At 40.4% G+C, this 12,164-nt stretch overlaps 1 protein-coding gene across 1 annotated transcript in view; it reads left to right on the top strand.

Annotated features, from left to right (window-relative positions):
- iars1 (isoleucyl-tRNA synthetase 1) overlaps positions 1-11,338 on the top strand; it is an 82,391-nt gene extending 71,053 nt beyond the window's left edge. The window contains exons 28-34 of the mRNA XM_054784635.1: positions 631-726; positions 4,081-4,257; positions 6,053-6,173; positions 7,464-7,589; positions 7,714-7,860; positions 8,281-8,433; positions 9,109-11,338. Of these exons, the coding sequence (XP_054640610.1) occupies positions 631-726; positions 4,081-4,257; positions 6,053-6,173; positions 7,464-7,589; positions 7,714-7,860; positions 8,281-8,433; positions 9,109-9,191 (903 nt within the window). The 3' untranslated portion in view covers positions 9,192-11,338. The remainder of the gene's footprint in view (positions 1-630; positions 727-4,080; positions 4,258-6,052; positions 6,174-7,463; positions 7,590-7,713; positions 7,861-8,280; positions 8,434-9,108) is intronic.
- The last annotated feature ends 826 nt before the right edge of the window (positions 11,339-12,164 follow it).

Genomic DNA, 12,164 nt, shown 5'->3' with positions numbered 1-12,164 from the left:
CAACCTCCTTACCAGGAGTGCAATGCAGGAAATCATTTCTCAGCTAAGTGGAAACCAGCACGTCTGGCTTTCCCACAGGCCATCAGTAATCAGTGCTCCACCAAGCGTATACACACACACACACACGCACACACGCACGCATACACACACAGCGCGCGACTGCACCTTAATACCAGTTTACAGAGCGGCCTTTTTAATTTGCTGCTATCCTCACTCACTCTCTTTCCCTCTCCATCTCCCATCTGTCTTTCGTGCTCTCGGCTCAGTGTTGCCTTCACCCTCCGTCATCTCTTTCCATACCCCCTCTGCTGTTACATACTCGAGCCTCTCTCACATAGCGATCTTGCAAAATTGACGCAGCTAGCATTTATCTTCCTGTGCCTTTCACACAGAACCTAGGGAACGGGTATATTGCTGCAACTGTGCAATATCCATTAATTCATCCATCCATCCAAAAGCCACAAAAGCTTTTGTACTTTATATTTTACAAATCTGTTTACAACCTGTTCAGGAACACTGGTGAAGTTCCAATTCAGAAGTTCAGATTTGAAAAGAACTTTTCCCAAAGACAATATAGGAAATATTGTATATATTGCTCTCTCACCCATTTGTCCCGGCTGTGCTAAACAGGTGCTGGTGCTGTTGGATGTGAGCCCGGACCAGTCCATGGTGGATGAGGGAGTGGCCAGGGAGGTCATCAACCGTGTTCAGAAACTACGCAAAAAGGTGAGGCGGCTTTATTTGAGGAGCACACCAAACCCTGGAAACCAACTATGACACACACTCCAATTGAATGTTGCCATCTGGTGCTTAATGAATAGCTTCAGGTTGAGCTATTATATTAGTACAACGATAACATTCTGCATTGACGAGCATAATAATGCTCCGTTTTGACTGACACTTGTCAGATTTAACAGTAAAACTGTGTACATGTTTTATTGTGATCGTAGCTTGCCCCTTGTGTAGCCAAAAAGGCAAGCGACACAAACACAAAGATAATAGGTCTGCTCTCATGGACGACTAAGGAGAATAAAAAACTTTCACATATGAGAGGCTGAAATCAAAGGATATTTACATTTTTAAATGAGAAAAACATTTATCAAATACCAACATAGTTTCAATTAATCATCGATTCATTATTAATTATTGCAGGTCTCTATTTACTAAGTCAAGATAAAGTCTGGAAAAAGTATGGAATTTTGCAATGTCAAACCCTGAGTAATCTAGACTGGTCACTTGGTGTTACATTGATGAGATAGTAGCCAACGCAGGAAGTACTGTACAGAAGCCACAAGTGCAACAAGTAACTCTCTCAATGCTAACATGTATGAGTCTATATTATATTGTGATAGGATAAGCGGTAGTGATGTCAACTATCCCACATTCTTAATCTCATCACTCCACATTTGTTCTGCCTGCACTGTGTGTGCTTGTTTATGCATGTGTGTCAGGGATGCACATTCATGACTGACATGTTTTGTGTATGTGCTTATGTGTATGCGAGTATGTCTCAAAATAGTGACAGCGTGGGAGATGACAATGAAGTAATTGTGCGTGGGAATAAAGTGTTTTCCACAACGTTGGCATATTATGCTCTGAAAACGATGTTATAATGACCAAATCATGCAGTCTATGGGCCAAATACTATCAGAGGTAATTAAGTCTTACCTGTGAAAGGTCATTCCCTGTGATTTTGTTTAGGCCAGGGGTCACCAACGTGGTGCCCGCGGGCACCAGGTAGCCCCCCACGACCACATGAGGTGCCCGCAAGCCTGCTTTTCATTCAGATTTTCAGTTAATAATGAAAGAACAGTAGAAAGAAATGCATTCTGAAATACAAAATGTGAGTTGTGGACACCAGCATTTTGTTAATGTTTTGGTAAAACAAGCATATTCGCTTTGTTTGGGTTTAAAATAAGCTCTGAAAATTTTGTAAAAGTAGCTCTCACAAGGAAAAAATGTTGGTGACCCCTGGTTTAGGCAGTAAAACGAGTCTTTTCCTCTCCGACTCTTGCCACATCCAATTTGCGGCGATGTTGACGTACGGCTCAGCGTAAGAAGCAGCAGTGACTCAACCATGTTTCACAGATCCACTACAACTCCCATGGCCACCGCATACCCGGAAGACGATGATGTCGCAGGCAGACTAAACCGAGTAACGTTTAACGTCCTTATCATTAAAAGTACTAAAAAAAAACCCCACACATCCATCTAAAGCCTGCCGTGCTTGAATCCAGTACTTTATTTCCAAGTATCGATTCAATCCATTGATTACCTTTTAAACAATGTTAGATCGATGTATACTGTATGTCGTCCTGAATGGAAACTTGAGAACCAGATCGATGTTGTTGAATCGTAGGAATATAAATTGATGCATCAATGTAATGAGTGAATTGTTACACCCCTAATGACTACTATATTGTGTCATACAAGTGCAAAGGTGACTATGGAATGTTATTTCATGTCTAGAGGGCTCTAATAATGTTAAAAACATATTTAGAAGGTCATAAGCAGGTTTTCTGTGCACAAACTACGGAAATATCTCATTTATAAGATATTTCGCTGAAATTCACTTATCACACAGGAACTAATTAACCGCAATAAATCAGGGATTTCTGTATCAGTAAACCAGAAAGACATAACCATCTAATATTCTAACAGCGATACATGTACCTGTATTATCATGTAAAAAAAAAAAAAATCTGACCAAAAATTTTTGGGATCGTGAATGCTGTATCGCGAATGTGCGGACAGACCATATATAGACAAATTTGAATTTTTATTGCAGCTTTTTATTGGCATGTCTAGTTGAGTGGGTGTGGTGCGTTTTCTTCTAACCTTCTAACTTCTAATCACGTAAACATGATCACTTGGAAGTGAACCCACACTAAATTGGTTGCATAATTAAAGCAAATATTCACTTTCAAGCCTATAATTTCCATCCAGTATAAACTGAGGAGTTGTTTGTTGTTGTTTTTCCCCCCCTCCTTTGATGCCCCCCCACAACACAACTTCATTTTTATGGCTCTCATGCTAATTTGATCGTTTGCGGAATCTTTCCATTGCCGTGTCACAGTTAGACTTTTTTCTCTCCATCGTAAGGCAGGATTAATGGCAGCTTAATTACAGTCTGGCCCCTTTCAGATTCTAGCACTGGAGCTTTGAAGTGCTCTGCGAAGTAAAGACGGATTAGCCAGCAACCTCTTGTTTTTTCAAGAAACAAACAACTTTTTTTTTTCCGTCTGCGCAGTAATAGTAGTGGAAGTAGGAGCAGTAGCAGCAGCAGCGGTGTTGTTGGCTGGATCCTGGCCAGGCTGCATTCCAACTCTTATTTCAAACCCCGATCTGTGAGGAATTTTCCACCGCGGGGATGGGAATTAATTTACAAGCGTTCATTGACATGTTGGTTAGTACTGCGGTCTATTTGTGTGAACGTACAGTGTTGTTGGGAGCTTATGCAAGGTTCAGAAGCAGGTCAACCCATTCTTCATCAGGATCCTCTCTGCTACCCGGAGTTCTCCCTGTTTTTATCTATCCACACGTGCACACATACACACACAATCAAGTGGTAGCCCCCATCAACAGAGGGTCAGTACCTTGACTTGGCAGCAAAAGCCTATAAACCTTCCTCCATTGATTGAACGCTCCTCTGTATCTAACTTTATTCCTCTGTCCTTGAGCCGCATACTGCAGTTGTAGCATGTGTGTATGTATGTTCGAGTTTGTGTGTGTGTTACAGTCATGAAATTGTATCCATCCGCACGTGTAGAGTGTGGCAGAGTAAGATGAAATCAGCGAATCAATGGTTTTCAGCATGTCAAGGTTCATCCAATAGATAGACAAATGTACACAAAAATTCTCACACTTTATTTTTCTTTCAAATCCCACCCTCACATCCTCCTGTCATGTTAATCCCATCATCCTTACCTTCCTTCCTGCAGGTAACCGCTTCCTCTAGATTTAGTTCAGTTAAGAAAAAAAAAAAGTTTCATTTTCTAATCAGAAACCATACTTACTAAACATGAAAGCAGGTGAATGTTGTTAGAAGATCTGCCTTATTCTCTGTTTCATCTCACCCAGGGCCATTTGGTGCCATCTGACGAAATAACGGTGTACTACCGCTGTCAGCCAGAGGGGGAGTACTTGGACTCTGTAATCAAGGCCCACATCGACTTTATTCTGGCAACGACAAAGGCTCCCCTCGTGAGCTACCCTGTGCCCAAGGCTGCTGGCGTCATCATTGAAGAGAAAACGCAGGTATGCAAATGTCACCTCCAAAGTTGAACGATTTGTAGAATAATATACCTCAAGAGTCCAACCATCGTCATTCGTTTTTCTTTGGCTTTTTTGTGATGCCACGTAGGCCTGTCACAATAACATTTTGCTGGTTGACAATTGTGCTACAAATTATTGTCGATATTATTGACAACATTTTTTGAGACAGTTTTTTTCATTAATCAAAAATTAATGGTGGTGTGGCGAGTTCTGCATGCTCGCCGAGTTCGGAATGTAGGTCGTGGGAGTGCGCACACACCGTTAAAACCTAAACTATGTGACGCGTACATTTTTTACGGCACCTCCATTGGTAGTTTTTTGGTGTCGGTGTTCATGCACTCATCTTGTTCATTCTGTTCAAAACCAAAATATTCCCACACTGGGACTGTGGCATTCGCCTTAGAAAAGCTTTGGTGCCTTCATTCATGTTAGCGTATGCTTGCTCACGACGATAACTTACTGCTAGCCAAGGTAGCCCTGCGTCCACGTACTCGGACAAAGAGGGGAGGAGAGACACGAGGGTTCGCTCTCTGTTCTTTCCACTGTAGCACTGCAGGAGCACAGCTGCAGGGTGAACCCTCTAGGCATCCAGCCTGTGTGGTAGCGATAGAGAGATAAAGTGACGAGGCAAACAAGCACACTTGCATGCATGTCAATTTGATCATTCGATTAATCGATTTATCGATTATCGTAACAGGCTTAATGCCACCACAGAAGGGTATCATTGATGGCGGCGAGGAGTAAAAGTGTGATGCTAACCATAAATTATGCGCTATACGTACAATGGAACCTCTTACAATTTGGACTTTAATACCTATTTTTTGGATAAACATGCCTCTAAAAGTTGGGTTTTAGTTATTGATAGTAATTAACTATCAATTACATAATCAGAATTATTTAATCAGTGAGAAGCTAATGTAAATACACGTGTTACGCATACGCTACACCAATGGTTCCCAAACTTTTTACAGTTGCATACCCCTTCAGACATTTGACCTGAAGCCATATATCTCGTACTCTTGCACACCTAAAAAAACCATTAACCTGTTTATCTCCATTAACTTGAAATATTAAACATAAACAATTGGTTAATTTTATAGTAATTCTGGTTCAAAAATGTACATTTTGAATGGTCACATTTTGAGAAAGTTTCACTTGAGCACTGATAAATACATAAGTGACCATCCTACATCTCTTTTATTCCAGTTTGATGTTGGCATTCTTCCATTTGAATGGGTTGAATTTGTGCATCATTTTTTGTCTACTAATGATGGCTATGGTTTAAGTCTGCATATTAACATAATATCAAATTGAAGGGGAATGTTTCAAAAACACGATAAGGCAGTATCCGAAGTAAAAAAAAAAAATACATACAACCAACGATGAAGCCTCATTTTTGGGGAATCCTCACTCACTGTGACAACCTAGGCACTACACTATACTGATGTCTAGCAATACCTATAAAAGGTGACAGTATCATTCTGTATCAGCCGTTTTGAAAGGGTGAGCCATTTTACTTGTTTTATTCTGTTGTTTTATTATACAGTGGTTAACATATTTGGACATTTTCTAATGGCAATAATATAATATTAATATTTACATTGTTTCAAAGTCACAATAACATGAAAGTCAAGCAGTCATTGTGTTTAACATTGGAGGTTCAACTGTATTAGCAAAAAGACATGTAAGTGTCAGAATATACTGAATTGAGTGTGTTTTCTCCTCATTGAGTGTGTGTTTCTTTCTCCTCCCCCCTCCTCGGCCATGCTTGGTGCAGCTGAAGGGCTCAGACTTGGAGCTAACGATTGTAAAGGGATCTTTGGCACCGCGGGCTCCTTTAAATGGTCCAGCTTGTGCTTACGTCAACCTCAGAGTGACGGTCAAGGGCAATGAACAAGGTATAACATAAAAAAAGCCAAATATGAACACTTGCTTGTTGATTGTAATTAATATTATATTAAATGACAATATATTTGTTTGCCATGCACAGTAGATTGCTACTTTTGATGCGGGTTACTTTCAGAGACCACCCATAAATGGCAAAATTCCACACCCATTAAAATGTCTTATTTTGTGACACCAACACAAACCAACAGTAGGTAATCAAACCAAATGCCTCCCTCACTCACAGTGCAACCAAATATAAAAATTAAAACAGGTGTAGCACCCAGTGTAACTGCACCACACAGACTATGCCGTTAACGAAATAGTTCCACTTAATAGAAACGCTTACACACTAATATACTGTATATGCAAAACAATACAATTTATACATTTATAACCTGCAATGCATGCTGGGTAACTTTTTGTTGGAAAAGTGCGTGCATTGGCTTCCTAGCATGCCTGGCTGGTTATAAGTTAGTCTAAAATAGTAGTTTTGCACGTATATTAGTGTGTACGCATCTATTTCCATACCTGCATAGTCCGTGTGCTACAGTTAGATCGTATGTTTCACATGTTACTTTTGGTTACACCGTGAGTGAAGTGGGCATTTGGGGTGATAAGATCCTGATGGTTTGTGATGTGTGTGTAAGAATGTAAATACCAATCAAATGTGGAGATTATAGGTACAAAATGGTGGGTTGTCCCTCAAAAATCTGCGGCTGTGCGGCTTTTTGTCTTCTTTCATTGTCCTTCTTCCCCACCCAGATTCAAAGCCATTCTTAAGTTAGAATAAATACATTGGAGGCTAACTAGTTAGCCTGGTAGCTTTCTAATGCTTAAAGTGGCGGCCGTCTCTTGTGTCCCTGCAATGATATCGTAGCCTGGGCTACGAATAAGAGTTGTGCAATGTGGTGTGAACAAAGATAGTCATAGTGAGGACGGATGATAGATTCGCATCGATGCAATGCGATCAAGGCACATTATGCTGGAGATACTATAACAATTAACTTTCCCAATGCTAATGTGAGTTATGTCTTATTGCGTATCATGTTAGGTATATTAGGTAATACGAGTATAAAGGTGGCTGTAGGGGTGTTATTTCATGTCCACGGATCTCTAATAATGCTACGTAACGTTTTTAGAAGGTCATAAACAGGATTTCTATGCTCTAACTACGAAGATATTTCATTTGTTAATATTGAATCCTATTTCGTGGGAATTCACTTATCGCGGTTGAGTCTGGAAACAATTAACCTCAACAAATGGGACGACTGTATCCCTTATATGACTGCTCTCCTGTTCAGAAGGGATGGTGTTGCTGGAGAACCCCAAGGGTGATAACGGTCTGGATGTGGACAAGCTGAAGAGAGTGTGCAGCAACATCTTTCGAACCAACAATTCCAAACTTAAGCTCTTTAACAATGGCAAAGGTGAACACTTGTTTTTTTTTTAGCAGAAATTTGCCTCATATGTCACACAAGTCCACATTTGAACATAAACCACATTCACATGTACAAAAATAGCTAATGTGCAATACTCATTTTCTGTACACAGAGTTGACCAGTAAAATGGACTTGCAAACCCTGACCGGCAAAACCTTGTTGATGACAACAGACTCCTCCTCCTCCAGCCCCGCCCCCACCACCAGCGCCCTCTTGTGTCCTTATGTGAACCTGGTGCTCTGCAATGCACGGCCAGCTGGTAAAATAACACACAAAAACACAAACTGAGTCAAGTTAAAGCAGTGGTCCCGCTTGTGACAGTTATTTTCAAAAGAACTAAAGTGCACCCTCTAAAGTCGTACAAGTCAGCACTGACCACCATCATGCATGATGTCAAACAAGACCTTTCCAAGTTGTAGGCTTTTTCTTTTAGCTCCGACACTTTATTAACCTGTAGGTCATTGCTTCTCATCAAAGTTAACATTTATGATTTAGTGTTTTATTGCTCCCAAATCTTTTATGATGGTGACAGTTTAACCCTGGAAGAGATCATTTCTATTTTCATTGTTTCTAATGGAGACAAATTGTTTCATTATAGCGCCTCCTTCTGGTCAGCTACATCAATGTCCTCATTTGTAAACTCATTAGTAAAGTGTGTCTCTGTCCTTGCCTCCTGCAGAGTGCCAAACAGGAGAAGTGGGCACCCTGCTGCTGGTCAACCCAGCGGGCCAGAACGGGCTTGACTACTCGGGCATGCTGTCGGAAGTCGCCAAGGTTTTTGGCCTCCGCGGTAGACGACTCAGACTCTACCTGGACCAGGAGCTCAGTAGGGGTAAGACGCAAAGATGACTGCTTTTTGCAATATAGTCGCAGGTTTAGAAATTGCGGGCATTCAGGGGCAATTGTGAGGGAAGTTGTGATGTTAGCGGACATGGCCGAGTTGTCTATGGTCAGGTGAGACACATACTCATTCTTGATAGATTAGCATTAAGGGTGTAACGGTACGCCATGGTCACAGTTCTGTACTTACTTGAGTTTTAAGGTCATGGTTGCTTTTTTTTACACAGGGAACAACACAAAAACATAAAACTGCTTGCCATTTTGTGTAAACAACATTAATGATGAAAAAAACTGCAAATTACTAGCAAGTAATTCTCCACTAATTACAATTCATAAAATAAAAAATGCAGATAAAAAAATTATAAACATTTATAAACATATAATATAATAGTTTGCAACGTATTGTTTTAGTAATAATAGTAATAATAAAACGTGTGCTAGGATATTATTATAATGACAATGATAATTATTATTACTGCCTCTGTACCGTACCCAATGTTCCATACCAAAAAGTCTGATTACGATACATGTACTGTGACACCCCTAATTGGTATGGTCACCTCCTTCAATGGAACGTTTTCACCTGAACCTTAACACTTCTTTCCTGGCTTATGGATACAGGTAAGATTATTAACCATGTCACTCATCATGTCTCTGTTTCTTTCAGAGGTACCGGCAGATTCGCCAGTAAACTCTCTGGACACCAAAACTCTCTTTGTGCAAGTTCTTCCAACCACGGCGGAATCGTAGAACTCCCTCCAAACAAAGACACCTCTCGAGTTACTCATTACACATTCATCATGGTTACCACCCAGTTTTTTAAATCAAAAAATCCAAATGATCATGATCATCCACTTGCCATTGTTAAGACTCCTCTTGCTCGCCGAAAAGCACACTGTTAAAGATCTTTGTGTTTTTTTTCTTTTTCACTGCTAAAACTAAACACAGTGGGAATAGGTGAGGCTGCACAGTCATTATGGCTGTGGCAATCAGGGAGAACCAATTTGTCCCATTGTGCTCACACACACACTATGTTAGTATTTAACAGATAAACCTTTCATTGCTTTCTAAATCCTCATTTGAAAGTTGAATGACATTTTTGGGCCGCTGAGCTTTCGGGACAAACCTATATGGAATGTGCTGCCTTCACTGACAATTGGAATAAATCAGTGGTGATGGAAAATTTCCTTTTTCTAAAAGTTATTAATTCCTGTTCCACATTTTCTTTCAGGCTTGTTCAAGGAGAGCCCGTCTGGTCCTGCAGCTTAATCTCATTTGCTCTTGTAGTTTATCTGCTCTCCTCAAGACACTTATTGTTCCCATTTTCTTTGCGCTACTTTCTTTCATTGCAAGATCGGCCATTAAAGGCAACAAAGGGGATTAAAGTGGTGGTAATGAAGTAGCACAGAACGATCCCACACACGGCTACAACCACCACCTACATGCAAGACAACATTAAGACTTACTGCAGCTATTAAAAGCACTTTAACGCCTAGCAAAATATAAGAGCTTAGATATCGATATGTCAGTATGTCGTGGGTGGTGTTCCCGCAGTATGTCGATATTGTGATGTTATATTGTACAGCAAAACCTGAAAAGCGACACGTTGTTCAATACCAAAACGTGCTAGATTTATCTTTTTTGAGTCACCAGGCCAGCAACACTGAATATTGTCCTGCTACGTTTTATTATTCTCTGACAGACAAGGCGTGAATGAGATGTGTTAAGAAGCGGAGTTGCAAGCCTCAAAGACATTCCCACTCTAATGTGTTAATGAGCGAGGGACACTAGGTAGTGGTTAGCATGTTGGCCACACAGGAGATCGGGAAAATCTGGGTTCGAATCGCCGTTGGGCATTTCTGTGTGGAGTTTGCATGTTCTCCCCGTGTGTGTGGGGGGGTTTTCTCTGGGTACTCCGGTTTCCTCCCACATTCCAAAAATATGCAAACCAAACATGTTTGGTTAATTCAGTGGTTCTTTTCTGTCATACCCCACAGAAACTGATATCTACTGTATTTATCTGTACTGTACAGAATGAACTTGAAACTGAAACCAGCGAAATGCAACAAAATGGAGAGCAGTGAAGCATACAAGTGTATTCAAGAGTGAAATTGCCTGCCGAGTACGACAAATTCATACATGTTGGCAGGTCTGCACTAATATTGAAAGTGCTCCCTGCGAATCTCAGGTTGGTGATGGTTCTACCTCCAATCGATACTGAACCTTTATGGTCATGAAGTGCTTCCGACATAATTCGTTCTAGAAATATATTGGATAAGATTGGGGAGAGTAGGCGGCCTTGTCGGACTACTATTGAAGGCTCCGCTTGGTCGTATAGATGCTGTATCGCTGTTATGATTTTTGATCCCATGTTGTATCTCTTCATAGTGTCCCATAGGGCTTCTTGCCGCACCCTGTCTAAAGCTTTATTGAAGTCTATGGAGATGTGGTGCACTTCTTTTTGATGTTGACGGTATTTCTCACACAGGATTTTTAGGTTCCTCGTTTATTGCAGTTAATTGATTCCACAAAGTAGAATTCCTTATTTAAAAATAGGAATATTTTTGTAGTTAGAGCATAGAAAACCTGTTTACGAACTTCTAATTGCACATGAAATGACACCCTTTAGTCAACTTTACATTTATGACTTCTAAATACATCAACTTCAAACGTGTATTCCGCAATATAGTAGACATAATAAAAAGAAAAACAAATTAAGACATAAATACGACTTGTGCTTGTGTGTGTTGCTGTAAATGTGTTCCTAGTGGGCGGACAGGGAATGACGTCAGCGGGTTAGAGTTGAGTTTTTGCTCGGGGTGGGTTACTGCAGCAACAGTAGCCTGTGTTTTTATTAGGCATTATTGTGCCTGTTCCGAGATATGTCAAACCTGCAATAAAAGCCTGCTGTCCCTGCGATCAAGTCTGGTGCTTGTGTCTCATCAAACAGCAGCATTAACATTGCCGGCACCTAGTGACCAGTGTAGAATACTAAATATCAGAACATCAAATATCAGTGCATCTTCTGAATGCCTTATATTTGTGTTTTATTTGATTTAGTCATTTTTATGCTGGAAAATGCTTAATGGAGGAAAAAATGCACAAGGTTTGCTTAAATGTGCATATTTTTTGTCTAATACTAGGCCGTGTTCAACCACGAAAGGCATGATTGATTAATAGATTTTTCAAAAACCATGACGGAGTGAAGCTGCGAAATTTGAACCGCGAAGTGGTGAGTGATTACTATACTGCTAGACAAGCTGTACACAGACCACTCTAAAACTCTCGCAAAGTTTCTTTTCTATTGTAATGTCCCTTGAGAAGATATACTGTCATAAAAAGCTAGCCTGTCCAATGTTGTTAGTTGGGTACATATATTTTCAAAAAAAAATATTTAAGTCCATTTAAAGGTGTTGTAAAGTTTGGGCTGAGACAATGTGTACTGTTAGAAAAACAAAACAAAAGGTCACATTTGAATTTACATAACAACATTTGGGGACACAAGCACTGTTGCACTGTTAAAAAGTGGAAAAGGTCACATTTGACTTTGTTACACCCGTGACATTCTCTAACAAAGTAGTCGACCTTGAAGAAGAAACAGTGCGGCTGACTTGGAGAGTGTGTTATTGATGAGAGCAGGTTGGGCCCATGGCCCTCAGTTGGGGACACAGAATCCCTTGCCTGCTTTATTACATTAACATGACATCAATTTGCTGCTGATTT

Source organism: Dunckerocampus dactyliophorus, chromosome 8, assembly GCF_027744805.1.
Source record: "Dunckerocampus dactyliophorus isolate RoL2022-P2 chromosome 8, RoL_Ddac_1.1, whole genome shotgun sequence".
Taxonomy (NCBI): Eukaryota; Metazoa; Chordata; class Actinopteri; order Syngnathiformes; family Syngnathidae; genus Dunckerocampus; species Dunckerocampus dactyliophorus.
The sequence above is the reverse complement of the archived record's forward strand: the minus strand, read 5'-3'. Positions and strand labels throughout refer to the sequence as shown.